Source organism: Sparus aurata, chromosome 15, assembly GCF_900880675.1.
Source record: "Sparus aurata chromosome 15, fSpaAur1.1, whole genome shotgun sequence".
In the NCBI taxonomy this organism is placed as follows: domain Eukaryota; kingdom Metazoa; phylum Chordata; class Actinopteri; order Spariformes; family Sparidae; genus Sparus; species Sparus aurata.
Window position 1 is genome coordinate 24,650,994 of NC_044201.1, and position 15,200 is coordinate 24,666,193.

Consider the following 15,200-nt stretch of genomic DNA (forward strand, 5'->3'; position numbering starts at 1 on the left):
TTGCTGATCATTGAATGATTTTGTACTTTTGCCTTGAATTGGCTGATTATGATAAAACACAGGATAAAGATTTTAGCCAAATAAGAACATATTTAACATGATTAAATCTATAACCTATCTGCATATAGCCTAAATAGGAATACTAATGTTCCTTCAACAGATGCACGAACGGTTTATCTTATTCTGCCATGTTCATACTTAAGAGTGAGAGAGGTGGAGAGGAGCACTGCGCACAAGACTGAGAGAGAGGCTGCGATCACACAAACTCTGTGAAGAAATACAGGTGATTTGCTGAACATTTGGAAGAGAAACTGCAACAAAAATATCGATCTGATACCAATACTCACCTTGGTATCGATACTATCGATATTCTGATCGATCTTCCCACCCCTACTATAATCCACCATAACATGTTGATTCAGTTGTATTATAAAACAGTTTTATGTGTTTGTAGATAACACAGAGGAGCTTGTTTCCCTTTTTTCATACAAGCTTATTAACCCTCACAACCCAACCTGCAGTCATTTGGTTGTCATGGTGCATCCCACCTGCAAGTATACCTGTAACACAAACACTGTGATTCAGTTATTTGTACTCGCTTTTCTTTTGCTTTGGCCCTCACTTACATTTATCATACAAAAAATGTGTTAATTGAGTTGTTAATAATGACAACCATTGAGACAAAAGTTGAACAAAGTATGCAAATCAAAATGAGAATCTGTCTGCTTTTTCTTTTAGCAGTGATATACTCCATGACAGAAAATTATAGACATAACATTTAATGGCTACAAAAATGTGCATTAATACTAATTACTTATACTACTATCATATAAAGTCATTTTGCCTTCATTTGTTTGTTCAGTCTCATATGAGGACGAAGTGCTTGGGACATTTTGACCACATAACAAAGTGAAGAGATTTCTGCTTCCTCTGAAAAATATGTAATGAAAAGTACATTTATAATTAATACTTAACACATCATACAAAATTACTTTATTTGTCCCGAGGGGAATTTAGTGGATATAGGTTTGCAACACAACAAAATACATACACTTGGTGCAGTGATAGACACAAGAGTCAGCATGTTTGACTGACCACGAACAATACTTACTCAGGGTTCGGGGGGGTTAAGTTGGTGGGTGCTGACGCATGCTCAGTTTCAGTCCATATCTCAGCCAATCATGTGTGAGCACCGCCACATTCCAATTTGCACCAGGCGCATATAAATACTGCGCTCCGTTGAAGGTTGACATCTGATTGCTAAATCGCAACCAGAATAATCATGCCTGAGACAGTGAAAGCGCCCAAGAAGGGCTCCAAGAAAGCCGTGTCTAAAGCCACCAAGACCGGCAAGAAGAGGAGAAAGACCAGGAGAGAGAGCTATGCTATCTACGTGTACAAGGTCCTGAAGCAGGTCCACCCCGACACCGGGATCTCCTCCAAGGCTATGGGCATCATGAACTCCTTCGTGAGCGACATCTTCGAGCGCATCGCCGGTGAGTCCTCTCGTCTGGCTCACTACAACAAGCGCTCCACCATCACCTCCAGGGAGATCCAGACCGCCGTCCGCCTGCTGCTGCCCGGTGAGCTGGCCAAGCACGCCGTGTCTGAGGGCACCAAGGCTGTGACCAAGTACACCAGCTCCAAGTAAACCCACTGATAACAATAACAACAACAACAACACAACGGCTCTTTTAAGAGCCACACACTGCTTCAAACAAGAGCACCTTTCCTGTACTATATTACTCTACGTACTCAACAACTTATTACTAGAGTACTTATATTTGTACACTTCAGATTCTCCTTCAGCTGCCTTCTATGAACTTGTTGGCCATAGGGAGACACTGTTGACTAGACATGCTGTATACTCACATGTGTCAGTCCTGAGTAATCAACCCAACATGAAACACACTTCTGTATCCCGAGATATGTTCTCATTCTGTCCTTTAACATATTAACAGTGGTCAGCACTGGAATTGAAATGTGGGACATAAGATAACCCTACTGTAATTGAGCACAAAGTAAAATAATCGAGATTCTTGTTTCTGTAACTGTCACAGCAATCAAGTTACAAGAAAGGTCCTCTGGACACAAAGACACTCATCTGTCGTCATCCTCCTGTAAAGCGATGTATTTGAGTTAATGACAAAGTTTCCACTTTTCGCTCTTTGCAAATGAAAGATCAGCTCGCAGCAAATAAAACGTGACGAGAATTGGACAAAACATACCTGTCCTTAAGCCATATGAGGACAGACAACAAATAACGAATCGTTCATCAGCTCTCCCGTGCGACCTTTTTTTGGGGGGATTATTGTAAAATGTATATATAATCTTTGAATGGCGATAATCGATGGAGCAGTTTTCTCTTTTCATCGGCCAAGTTGTAGGACGAAGCAGCGCCACGTGAAACTCGCGCAGCCTGCTCTCCCTTACGTCCGTAGACAGGGTTGTTATTTCGTATTCCTGCCTCGCTGCAGCAGACTTTGAGCAGTCAACTCAAGCTACAGCTACAATGAGCGGCAGAGGAAAAGGAGGTAAAGGACTCGGGAAAGGAGGCGCCAAGCGTCACCGTAAAGTCCTCCGTGATAACATCCAGGGAATCACCAAGCCCGCTATCCGCCGTCTGGCTCGCCGCGGTGGAGTGAAGCGTATCTCCGGTCTCATCTACGAGGAGACCCGCGGTGTGCTCAAGGTGTTCCTAGAGAACGTGATCCGTGACGCCGTCACCTACACCGAGCATGCCAAGAGGAAGACCGTGACCGCCATGGATGTGGTGTACGCTCTGAAGAGGCAGGGCCGCACCCTGTACGGCTTCGGAGGTTAAATACATCGATCTCTATCAACACCAAAGGTCCTTTTAAGGGCCACACACTTGTCTCTTATCAAAAGCAAACTTCTTTTAATTAACAAATTATCAATGCCGACAACTTCAAAAAATCTGACCAGTTTGAAATCGACTTTGCCTTAAAACACGCTTGTTAATGTGCGTGTACTTGCAGCAATGCCCTTAATAACCTGACCAAGTATAAGTTCTGCACCTAGATCTGTAGAGCATGACTTAAACCAAGGGATGGTAGTGTCTATAATCTAGGGGTGGGTGATACTGCAAATTTACAGTAATTATAGGTCCAGTATTGCTGATACTTTTTACTTGAATACCTGATCATTGAATGATTTTGTACTTTTGCCTTGAATTAGCTGATTATGATAAAACACAGGATAAAGATTTTAGCCAAATAAGAAAATAATATTAAGCATAATCAAATCTATAACCTATCTGCATGTAGCCTAAATAGGAATACTAATGTTTCTTCAACAGATGCACAAAAAGTTTATTATATACATGCATACATCGATCTCTATCAACACCAAAGGTCCTTTTAAGGGCCAGACACTTGATTCTTATCAAAAGCAAACTTCCTTATGTTGACAAACTTTTCAGATTTTCATAAACCTGACCATCATGAGCATACCTTGACTTAAACTACATTAATTATAGCAAATTTGTTGCTCATTTTTGCACTATCCATGTAAATATGTACATTTGTCAATTCTAATCTATTTTTCTTTCCTTCTTAATTTTTTGGTCTATTCTATTTCTCCGTCTTGTAATATTCTGCTGTTGTAACAAACAAATTCCCCGTCTGCGGGGCATTAAAGGACATATGATTCTCATTATTTATGCACTCACTCAATATTCGTACAATATTAAATGGCGTGTTATTAATCTTGTGCCCTCCTCAGCCAGGTGTTAAAACAAAACGTATAAAAGTTGAACTCATATCCTCTATCTTGAATACACCCTGTTTGCTCCAGCTTTATAAAATGGAACTTAATGCATATAGAAAACATAGTATTTGGGTCACTTCACTGTCGTGGAAATGCCCCAGTGTGTAGCTTTTCAGTGCTAAATACACATAATTTAAATATCTCACACACAAGTTATCTTGTTTTATTTTGTGTTGCAATTTTGATCATGACTAAAATGATAATCTCTCAATCTATCGAAGGCATTAAAGAAACCAGACTTTATGAAACAGACTGGTACAGTGACAAGGAGTCATGCTTCTTTTTTAGTCTAAATGAAAATGCCCTCTATCTGATGGTAGTATTGAAATCTAAACCACTTTGTAACATGTTGTAACTCACTTGTACAAATGTTTGAATCCTGTGAAGAAGCTGTGATACATGTGTTCAGCTGCTGTGAGAACATTTAATCAAATCAGTGGAACATGTCACCAGAGTGAATCACAAATCTCCCCAAATTATATTATATATAATATTTTTTATTTAATTTTTATTTTTAGATAAAAGCTTTGAAAAGCGGCTGGCAGCGTCACAGCTTTTCATCAGATGAGGCAACAGAAATGAAAAGTCAGCACCTTGGACAGTGACTGTGCCACACTGAGTGTGTTAAAAGATGCACCCGAACAGTTAAATTAGGCACATTACAGTAACACCTGCTAGAATAAAACATGTCACAGTATAGAAACCCTACAAGAACATATATATAGAAAATAGATATTGAAACATTACAATAAAGTAAGAATAAATATATCAAATTGAATATGAAACTGTAAAAAAAATACATAAAAACTATGTGACAACAACTATAAAATACTAGTCTACTAGAAAAAGACATGTAAATATATGTGCCTCTACACAGTAAGTACAGTGTGGACACTCAAAAAAGCCACACATCTGCTCTAGATTTATTTTATTTTATCTTACAAAGAACATAATGCACCCTATGTTCTCCACATCTGTGAAGTATTGTGTTGGAAGTCATCTGACCTAAGGATTACTGCAAATCAATTAAAAGTGGTTCTGTGTGACCACCTTTATCTTATGAAACGTGTCTATTCTGATGCGCGGGCAGTCACTGAATACTTTGAGTTTACAATTATGTGAATCAGAGGCTGTGAGGGAAAATCTTTTGAAGGAAAATCCTCCCAAGTAGAGTTCAGAGACTTGTAGAGTCGGTGCTGATGGCCTGTTGGTGCTGTGCTGGTAGTGCCAAACAATAATGACACATTTTCCTATAATTTCCTCTAATTTGTCACTCGTCTATACACATCGATGTGTTTGTTAAATAACGGTATATCTATTAAAAGATTATTTATATTAAATCTAGTTGTCAGCAGAAGAAATGTTGACAGCCACAGTGAGCAGCTCTGTCTGAAACCATGAGCCTCAGCCCTCATCAGTGTGTTTGCTGCCGCCTGAATAACTCCATTTTATTATAAAGTGTCAAACAACAGATGGTTGTTTTCACGTCGGGACCCTCAACAAACATGTGGAGCAGATAGAAATCAGCTTTTGGTGGATCTCTGATGCATTTTATACATTTTAGGAGAGAAATAAGTGAGAAAAGTCGCTGATCAGCGCTGATGACGGCGGTGAAAGTGTGAGGTTTGGAGGCTCCCAGAACAAAATGCAGAGAGCATCAGAGCTCAACATGACTTCAATATGAAGAGACAAGAGTCCGCTATCGGCTCCTTCACTGTCCTCCTTCAGAAACTCTCCTACAGTTAGTCTGGAGAGCTTTATCGATGAAGAGAAAACACAAGTGACACGACGTTCAGCCTCGATCAGCAGAGACGGGCTGGGTTGAGTCTCCACGGTTCTCATGGTGTGTTTAAGTACAGCCTGCTGGTCTGGACTCTCCACTCGTCCAGGAAGACTTTCGTCGCTAACAGGACTTTGAAAGGAAAATGGCAGAAGTAGCACCAGCAGCGCCGGCAGCCGCCCCGGCAAAGGCAGCGAAGAAGAGGTCGGCCTCCAAGCCGAAGAAGGCCGGTCCCAGCGTCCGAGACCTCATCGTCAAGGCTGTGGCCGCATCCAAGGAGCGCGGCGGCGTGTCTCTGTCCGCCCTCAAGAAGGCTCTGGCCGCCGGAGGATACGATGTGGAGAAGAACAACTCCCGCGTTAAGACCGCCGTCAAGGGTCTGGTGGTTAAGGGACTCTAGTTCCAGACCAAAGGGCACCGGAGCATCCGGATCCTTCAAGATGAACAAGAAGGTGGCTGAGCCAAAAGCCAAGAAGCCGGCAAAGAAGGCTCCCGCTAAAGCCAAGAAGCCCGCAGCTAAGAAATCTGCAGTGGCAAAGAAGCCCAAGGCGGTAGCAAAGAAGCCATCAGCTGCAAAGAAATCTCCCAAGAAGGCAGCAAAGAAACCCAAGGCGGCAAAGAAGGCAGCAAAAAGCCCCAAGAAGGCCGCCAAGAGCCCCAAGAAAGTGGTGAAGAAGGCCCCCGCAGCCAAGAAATCCCCCGCTAAGAAGGTCGCCAAGCCCAAAGCCAAGAAGGCAGCACCCAAGAAGAAGTGAGCTGTCTCCAGTCAGTCCACAGCCGACAAAAGGCTCTTTTAAGAGCCACCCACACCATCCAGAAAGAGCATCACTCTGTTCCTATGACTTGTATAAACAGATTAAGATTAGTACCTTACATCAGGGTGACCATAACTGGTATAATTTTAAGAGGGGGAAGAAAGACAGTTACAGGTTATCAGTGCACAATGAGGTTTGCTGTGGGAAACTTTCTTCAGGGTAAAACATCACGTCTTAATTTCAGCTGACAATGTGTGTCTGAAGTGTTCATAACCAAATGGACCAGAACTTTCTTTCATATGTAGTGGATGAAGACGGTTCCTAATCAGTGTGGTGATTCTTTGGTTGTAATGTTAGGAAGCTTGTTTTCCTGCTTTAAAGCCGAAATCTCTCATGGTTGACTTGACGTTTGTGACGTCATCTGGATTTTGTGTAGAAATATTAAAACCTACCAAGAGTAGAATCTGAATCTCTGTATAATACTACAATACTATTACTAATACTATTGTAGCATTCTAATGTAGTTAATGTCTTTAGCATATGAGTCATTCTGTAATTAGGGCTACATGTCATGTCCATAGATTTTATCTATCTATTTATTTATTTATTCACTTCAAGCAATGATCAATTTTACATCAGGGCAAAAAGTCAACAGATCATTTATTTAGCAAAAAATGCATTTACTAAACTGGAATTTGTTGTATTTTTGCTGTCTGATTTGCTAAATGTCAGGTTTTGCTCCTCAGATTAAATCTAAATTACATGTTTTGTAGAATATTTTCATAAATATTTGTTGAGAATAATTATTTAAATATTAATTAATATATATATATTTTAAAGTCTATTTTGCTCATTCATGTGCACTAAATCATCCACTTTGTGTGTGTCCCAGAAATCTCTGTCAACCGTGTTACTCACTGAAATATCTCCTATAGATCAGCAATGCTTTGCTCTTAAGTCACTTGTCCAACATCACCCTTTTTTCCCTTTTGGAGGGCCACCACCCTCTGCACAACACCATCACCAGGCAGAGGAGTGTGTTCAGTGGCAGACTGCTGTCCCAGTCCAGCTCCACCAACAGACTCAAAAACTCTTTCGTCCCCCTCGCCATCAGACTGTACAACAGCTCCCAGTAAAAGCAGGGAGGACAATAGATAATAGACAATGGACTATTTCCACCTCTATTTACACATCCATTTGCACTGTCTACCAGACTGCACTGTTTACTGCAGCTACTGTTCATTTTATATTCATTATATATATCATATGTGTATATAATACTTTATAATTTATCTTTTATTCTATTTTTAATTCTATTCTTAAGGTTAGGGTTTTTAATTTTAGTTTAATGTATGCTTAATGTATGTCTATTGTATGTTTTGTATTTCGTATGCTACTGGACACTTGAATTTCCCTCGGGATGAATAAAGAATCTATCTATCTAGATGTGAAGAGGGTGTGGTAAGTCTCTACTTCTCCTCTTCAATATTTTATCAATATTATGGTGTGCACATAGAGCATCCACTGTAACACAGTTGACAATGTTGGCAGTTAATTGTTAACTTTGAAATTGATTAAGTTAATTGTATGAAATTAAATTTAAATTTGTTGAATCAAAATAAAGGTTTCTTTTTTCTTAAGAAAAGGTGTCTCTTGTTCTCCTGTCCTGTCAACTGTGTTACATGTGGTTTTTGTATCACAAATCTTTTAAATGTTTGAAAAACTGTAACAGAAAAGATTGGGATTATCTCTGGAGAGGGAAGTCTTACATTGGGATGATGAATAACTCTTAATTCAGTGTAATGTGGATTTATGTTGAAAAAACTTTCATCCTTTATCATAGTATCTTGCAGAATGTCCATCATGAAGCTCAAAATTCACATTTTGAAGTAAGTTTGACAGGTAACCTCAAAACACCTGGTGAGCCACTGGTGAATAGACTCAAACACTTTCAAAATAAAGTTTCATTAAATGTGTAGTATTTCATATATGTTTTATGATACTACATGTGTCCGTAACACAGTTTACAAAATAAACAAATGTTTATTTTCATTAAAATATCTAAAAAGTAATTTGACCCTAAGCTTGCCAATTAATGAATTTAGCACATTAAGGGTGTATAATATGGAAACATCTCATTCATTTATGAAAAAAGAATACTGATATTTTGACTTTTTGTTGACATGAAATGTACCCCTAATTAAAGAATGACTCACACACTCCGCTACCATTAGTGCACCGTTTAGAAATTTCAACTCCACATTAAATCCTCTTACAATGACACATTACTGTCAGTTAAATTACACACAATATTAATACAAATGATCTTCTGTACCAATTTAAGGCCATTCTTTGAAATATTAGCCCTACTCCATCATACAATTTTATTGGCAATCCGATTGAATAAGTAGTCCAGACAATCTGATGACCTGAGCGTATTCATGGATTAAAGCAAATAAATCTTTTGACTGAATGTTTTTTCGAGCTGTAGCCAAGTCATATTCCCAGTTTGTAATTTGTGAAACATGTTACAGGACACGTTACTAAAGAAATAAGATAAGATTTACAGCATGTTCTCTAACGCAGACATCAAGTTTACATATTTGACCAACAGTGTTTTACAGGAGTATGATCTGAACAGCTGTTCTATTCACACTTAAAATGTTTTTTGTCATTTCATTGTAATTTTCAATCTATGAAATCAAACTGTGCCTATTGTTTTTTTTGCCAAGCTTCTCTCAAGTTTTACTCTTTCAAATAATCAACCATCTACAGAACTTTTCAGTATGCTATTTTTCTACTTCTTCTTCTCATCATCATCATCATCATCATCATTAATAATAATTATTATAATAATATTGTTTAAAGCAAGCCTCTTATGGTTTAACAGAAAAGTACATCATACAAGCAGCAACTTTTGCAGCCTTGTCAGTCTGATGGCGAGTTATCACCTTTCTGTCATCACTAACATACTGTTAATAATCAAAGAAGCTCTGAGGCTTTACATTTGTTCTATATGTTATAATACAAGATGTCAGCATTGAGCTAAAATCAGGCTTCTTTCATGATTTTGTACAGTCAAACTAACCAGAAACTTCTTATTGATCATTATAAAGTTTCAGGGCGTTCCTGTAACCATGGTAACTCACGGTGCCAGAGGGGAGGGGGAGACGCTGAGTGAAGCCGTTTACACAGTTACACTGCAGACAAAGTCCAGACTGTAGTTATTTCACACAACAGGAGACTCTCCTTGTCAGACAAGTCCTCACGTGTTGACTAAACTAAAAAACTAAGTGATAACGTAGCAGCGCGACGAGTCCTTCCTAGCTAAGCAGCTAAACTTTATCCATATTGGCGATACCACTGGCTGCAGAGTGACAATCAAAATCAGCCAACACTTGTTCTTCTCCGATCTATATTGATCTCATAAGTCGTCTCTGTGAAGTTTGAATGACGGAAATCCGTCGTAGCGACGGAGAACTTTAATACATGCGTATTTATATTCCTATTTTTTTTATTATATGTAAATAGATATAATTGACTTGACTGAAATAAAAACATCTTTTCAACTTTTGTGTGTGTTAAGCAACACTGCTTTTGGGCTCTTGAATGCGGTTTTAGGATGCATGGTGAGTTTTACTTCTACTGGAATAAGACACGAGAGAGCACAAACTGTTGTGCATTTAACACGTAGTTACAGTTGAGATGGGCTCATAATAATCGTGCATCAATAACATGAGAAACATCGATCTTTTTCGAAGGAGTGAGTGGCTCTTAAAAGAGCCTTTGGTTGATGGATCTGTTTGAGGTGTTTACTTCTTGGCGGCCTTCTCGGTCTTCTTGGGCAGCAGCACAGCCTGGATGTTGGGCAGGACACCACCCTGAGCGATGGTCACTCCGCCCAGCAGCTTGTTGAGCTCCTCGTCGTTGCGGACAGCCAGCTGGAGGTGACGGGGGATGATCCTGGTCTTCTTGTTGTCGCGGGCAGCGTTTCCAGCCAGCTCCAGGATCTCAGCGGTCAGGTACTCCAGCACAGCCGCCAGGTAGACGGGGGCTCCGGCACCAACACGCTGGGCGTAGTTACCTTTACGCAGCAGCCTGTGGACACGGCCGACTGGGAACTGGAGCCCGGCACGGGAGGAGCGGGTCTTTGCCTTTGCTCTGGCCTTGCCGCCGGTTTTGCCTCTTCCACTCATGCTTGTATGTTTTCTAGAGTCTGTGCTCAGAGAAACTGTGTCACTCACAGCTTCAACCTTACATATATATCCGCGGAGCGCGCGAGGGAGTTGCTGTCCGACCAACCAGAAAAGAGGCTTCAGCAGAGGACTGCCGCCTGAATTCTGGCGGACTTTTTTGAAAGGATTTCTCTCCAATGAGCAGCCGAGACTGGGGCGGTGGGTCGCTCCTCCAGGCGGTGCTGAGCTCCTCGTGGAGAGACCCAGAAGCAGCGTCACCAATCACAGCCGGTCTCACAGCTTAAAAGCAGCGTGTCTCCGCACTTTACTCAACTCTTTTACTGTTCGCAGAAAGAAGAAGCGATGGCAAGAACCAAGCAGACCGCCCGTAAATCCACCGGAGGCAAAGCTCCCAGGAAGCAGCTGGCCACCAAGGCTGCCCGTAAGAGCGCCCCGGCCACCGGTGGAGTCAAGAAGCCTCACCGTTACAGGCCCGGTACCGTGGCTCTCAGAGAGATCCGTCGTTATCAGAAATCTACTGAGCTGCTCATCCGCAAGCTGCCCTTCCAGCGCCTGGTCAGGGAGATCGCTCAGGACTTCAAGACCGACCTGCGCTTCCAGAGCTCCGCTGTCATGGCTCTGCAGGAGTCCAGCGAGGCTTACCTGGTCGGTCTCTTCGAGGACACCAACCTGTGCGCCATCCACGCCAAGAGGGTCACCATCATGCCCAAAGACATCCAGCTGGCCCGCCGCATCCGTGGAGAGAGGGCTTAAACTGATCTGAGACCTGTTTACCAACAACAAAGGCTCTTTTAAGAGCCACCTCACTCTCACCTAAAGCGCTGCTTCCTTTACTAATTCAACGCTCATTGTTTGTAAATCATAAACGTCTTTCAGGTTTTAAATGTTCCCTGAATGGAAGGTTGTCTTGAAGAAACTATGATTTATAACAAACATGCTAAATGTTATTAACAGGTTAGGGTGTAAATCTGAGTATCTGTTGACAAATAACAAACTAAATGAATATAAACCTCTTGGTCTATATAAGTGCTTCTACCTGACATGTCATATAAGCCAACACCACTACTGGATAACTTTTTAAAACTGTTTTCAGTCATTTAAAGATCCCTTGAATAAACAGTTCAACCACTGATCCCAGCATCCTAACCAACATCTCTACGTGACATCAGACTTGATCCGAGAGACACTGAAGCTGTTCCTTAAGCAAATAGTCTGTCTTATCAGAATCATAATACCTTATTGATCCCCGGGGGGAAATTGTTTTTGTTACAGATGCTCCGTGCAAAGTAGAACTAGAAATACGTGTGAATGGAAAAAAGAAATAAGGATATAAATAAAATATTGAAGTAGACAATAATATAATAAAATAGCATAATAAAGTAGACAATAAAATAAAATATTAAATAATAGACAGTCTGGAAATATATATACAATGAAATATACAGTGAGATAATATATACATGTTCCTCTACAGAGAAATAGTTGTATTGTTAAATTACAGTTTTGCTTTTTCTTTTGATTTTTGTTTTTTGTTTGGGGTTTTTTTAAGTAAAAAGTCCGATCATCAGAGGGAGGAGTTGTAAAGTTTGATGGCTACAGGCAGGCATGACTTCCTGTGGCGCACAGTGGTGCATTTAGGAGCAATCAGTCTCCGGCTGAAGGTGCTCCTCTGTTCGACCAGAGCGTTGTGAAGAGGGTGAGAGTTATACTGCAGTATCGCCCGCACCTTCGACAGCATCCTCCTGTCTGACACTGTCAAAGAGTCCAGCTCCACCCCCACAACGCCACTGGCCTTCCTGATCCAGATTTTATTTATAGTCTTATGATTTCATAGTTTTTATACTACATTGTCAAGATTGATTTATTGTCAGTGTTATTAGCGGCCCCTGTATTTTTTCTTCTTACACAAGTCAACATGTGTGTTGAGAAAAAGGAACCTTACACTACGTAATTCAGTTAGACCAACTTTAACGGAGGTCCAATAACGTCCTGTTTCTTTTATTGTCAGGTTTATGTTTGTATTATTGCTGCCTCCAAGTTCTCATCAAGAAATGAGCACGCAGCTGATATAGAAGTTTATTATTTGTCCTCACACCCAGAAACCAAATTGTACTCCTATACCGGACCAACAGGTTTTCAAAGTGTAGGTCTGATTGTGATCATTTGATTCAACGATTCAATGTTGTATGTGTATTCTGTTTTATATATAGCGATAAAGATGAACCTCTCACTGCTATATGTATTTATAGACAACATGAGTTTCTCACAAGCTTAAAATAGACACATATGTTAGCCTACTTTAATGTTTCAGCTCATGTCTTGTCAAACACGTTGCAGTTTCAGTGTAATATTATTTAACAAGAGTAGTGGTCGGATTTGATTTATAAATTCATGATTGGTTGATAAATTGAATGGCAGACAATATGACTTTGGATGCATTCAGATCTATAAATGTGTGTTGTTTTGAAATGTCTGTTGAGATGTGACTGTCAGACAAAATTGAAGTTAAATATTCTATTATATTGTTGCTATTGTTTTGTATTCAGGGACATCATTTCTGAAGTTTAACGCTGAAGGAAAGTTTCTCTCTGAGTTTCAGCCGAAGATTTCTGTTCAGTTTATGTATCTACTGAAGATTTTTTGCATCCTGACGACCCACAAAGTCTCCAAAAGACCGACGAAAGTGACAACTTTCTGACTTCCAACATGGAAAATGTCAGATTTGAGCACCTGAAAGTCTTGTGCATTTTTACCATCAACGCTCAGAGCCCTCAGTCACTGATAGTGTCAGCCTCCAAACCATAAAACATTGTCCTCTCCTCCTGTATACAGCTACCCCACAGTCTGACTGCTTCTATTTAAGTTATTACAACAGTAGCTTTGATTAAGAGGATAGTATTTCTACAATCCGACTGAAATCATTCTTATCAGAGATAAATGCATGTGCCACAGAGAAGTCTGTCTTAACAGGATTGGTTTTGTGGAGAATTACAACACAGGCCAGGACTTATAATAAGAATAATAATACTTTATTTTTGGATAGGGACAGTGCACATTGATGAACATCGAAAATGTCTCTGTAAATATGCTGGATTATAGCAGAGCTGCTAATTTGCATCCGTAAAAATAAAAAAATAAAAATAGAAGAGACGGCAAATACATTTACTAAAACTCTTTAAGAGATTATGTACCGATCTGGAAAAAGAACTTTGGCAGAGAATGTTTAGGTTGTAAAAATACTAATGTGTTGATTTAATACTGACTTAAATTTCATTCGACAGAAATAAAGATGAGTTTGTCATTTGCATTAAAGGGTGAACAGATAGAGGATATGAAGCAGCAACTGCAGGGAGACCCCTGAAATTTAGCCAACATATTGTAATTTATTTATCATTTTGTGAAGTATTTTATAGTCTGGACTCGTAATAGTCAGATGTCTGAATAGTCTAAATCAGAGTCATCGCCTTTCTTAACATAAAAACATGTCCAGCATTTAAAAGTATCTGCTCAGATCCACTTTGTACTTTAGGTTTGTTACTTTGTGCCACGCATGCGCAGGCTTGACCACAGCTCAGCCAATCATGTGTGAGCAACGGCACAGCGACATTTGCATCAGGCGCATTTATTTAGCGCTGTCTCACGTCTGGCAACTCATCTGATAGCTTATTAAGTTATCTACGCAATCATGCCTGAGACAGTGAAAGCGCCCAAGAAGGGCTCCAAGAAAGCCGTGTCTAAAGCCACCAAGACCGGTAAGAAGAGGAGAAAGACCAGGAGAGAGAGCTATGCTATCTACGTGTACAAGGTCCTGAAGCAGGTCCACCCCGACACCGGGATCTCCTCCAAGGCTATGGGCATCATGAACTCCTTCGTGAGCGACATTTTCGAGCGCATCGCCGGTGAGTCCTCTCGTCTGGCTCACTACAACAAGCGCTCCACCATCACCTCCAGGGAGATCCAGACCGCCGTCCGCCTGCTGCTGCCCGGTGAGCTGGCCAAGCACGCCGTGTCTGAGGGCACCAAGGCCGTCACCAAGTACACCAGCTCCAAGTAAACCCTACTGACAACAACAACAACAACAACAACACAACGGCTCTTTTAAGAGCCACACACTGCTTCAAACAAGAGTACCTTTCCTGTTCACTGACTAATCTGTCAGTTAATTTTCAACACAAGGACTCAGTGTTGCCAACTTGGCGACTTTCTCGCTAGATTAAGCGATTTGTCAGAACCTCTTAGCGATTTTAGTTCTAAAAAGCGACTAGCGACACATTGCGCGACTTATTCAGATCATCGGGGGAAAGGCGAGCAATATATTGTAATTCACATGCTACTCTGAGTCATCGCAGCGCCGGGGTCTCCCCCTCCCACGCGGCTGAGCAGGCGGCGCGCTGGGGCATGACGGAGAGGACACCGCTCCATGGATTTTAGACCGGATAGCTGCCGTCTACTGTTTTCATCTGTTAATTCTGACTTCACTCTTTCTCGGTACCACCGGTACCGGTGATGACCATAGACTGCCGAGTCTACATCACGTTTGATCTTCTCACCCTTTCTCTCCAGATAGGATGTTCCTCTATGTTGTAAAGATGTAGATGGTTTGTTTAATCTTCTCCCTTTACTGTTTTTACTTCAAATATATTTGTCCCTGAAGTAAGTGTGTGATTATGTGGTAAATAT

At 40.8% G+C, this 15,200-nt stretch overlaps 5 protein-coding genes and 1 pseudogene across 5 annotated transcripts; 5 read left to right on the top strand and 1 right to left on the bottom strand.

The window, feature by feature from the left end:
- Window positions 1-1,257: 1,257 nt before the first annotated feature.
- LOC115596511 (histone H2B 3-like) lies at window positions 1,258-1,708 on the top strand. Its single transcript, XM_030441685.1, has one exon. The coding sequence runs from the start codon at window positions 1,283-1,285 to the stop codon at window positions 1,649-1,651; it is 369 nt and encodes a 122-aa protein (XP_030297545.1). The 5' UTR covers window positions 1,258-1,282; the 3' UTR covers window positions 1,652-1,708.
- A 787-nt stretch (window positions 1,709-2,495) lies between these two features.
- On the top strand, window positions 2,496-2,872 carry LOC115596517 (histone H4). The gene has a single exon (XM_030441691.1). The coding sequence runs from the start codon at window positions 2,513-2,515 to the stop codon at window positions 2,822-2,824; it is 312 nt and encodes a 103-aa protein (XP_030297551.1). The 5' UTR covers window positions 2,496-2,512; the 3' UTR covers window positions 2,825-2,872.
- Window positions 2,873-5,668: 2,796 nt separating this feature from the next.
- LOC115596502 (histone H1-like) lies at window positions 5,669-6,376 on the top strand (annotated as a pseudogene).
- Window positions 6,377-10,088: 3,712 nt separating this feature from the next.
- LOC115596509 (histone H2A) lies at window positions 10,089-10,570 on the bottom strand. The gene has a single exon (XM_030441683.1). It carries the CDS (start codon window positions 10,518-10,520, stop codon window positions 10,137-10,139), a length of 384 nt encoding a protein of 127 aa, XP_030297543.1. The 5' UTR covers window positions 10,521-10,570; the 3' UTR covers window positions 10,089-10,136.
- A 159-nt stretch (window positions 10,571-10,729) lies between these two features.
- Window positions 10,730-11,273, top strand: LOC115596507 (histone H3). The gene has a single exon (XM_030441682.1). It carries the CDS (start codon window positions 10,863-10,865, stop codon window positions 11,271-11,273), a length of 411 nt encoding a protein of 136 aa, XP_030297542.1. The 5' UTR covers window positions 10,730-10,862.
- Window positions 11,274-14,165: 2,892 nt separating this feature from the next.
- LOC115596513 (histone H2B 3-like) lies at window positions 14,166-14,601 on the top strand. Its single transcript, XM_030441688.1, has one exon. The coding sequence runs from the start codon at window positions 14,206-14,208 to the stop codon at window positions 14,572-14,574; it is 369 nt and encodes a 122-aa protein (XP_030297548.1). The 5' UTR covers window positions 14,166-14,205; the 3' UTR covers window positions 14,575-14,601.
- Window positions 14,602-15,200: the final 599 nt, after the last annotated feature.

Coding starts and splice junctions, on each gene's coding strand:
- LOC115596511 (XM_030441685.1), top strand. CDS start 1,283: ATGCCTGAGACAGTGAAAGCGCCCAAGAAGGGCTCCAAGAAAGCCGTG.
- LOC115596517 (XM_030441691.1), top strand. CDS start 2,513: ATGAGCGGCAGAGGAAAAGGAGGTAAAGGACTCGGGAAAGGAGGCGCC.
- LOC115596509 (XM_030441683.1), bottom strand. CDS start 10,520: ATGAGTGGAAGAGGCAAAACCGGCGGCAAGGCCAGAGCAAAGGCAAAG.
- LOC115596507 (XM_030441682.1), top strand. CDS start 10,863: ATGGCAAGAACCAAGCAGACCGCCCGTAAATCCACCGGAGGCAAAGCT.
- LOC115596513 (XM_030441688.1), top strand. CDS start 14,206: ATGCCTGAGACAGTGAAAGCGCCCAAGAAGGGCTCCAAGAAAGCCGTG.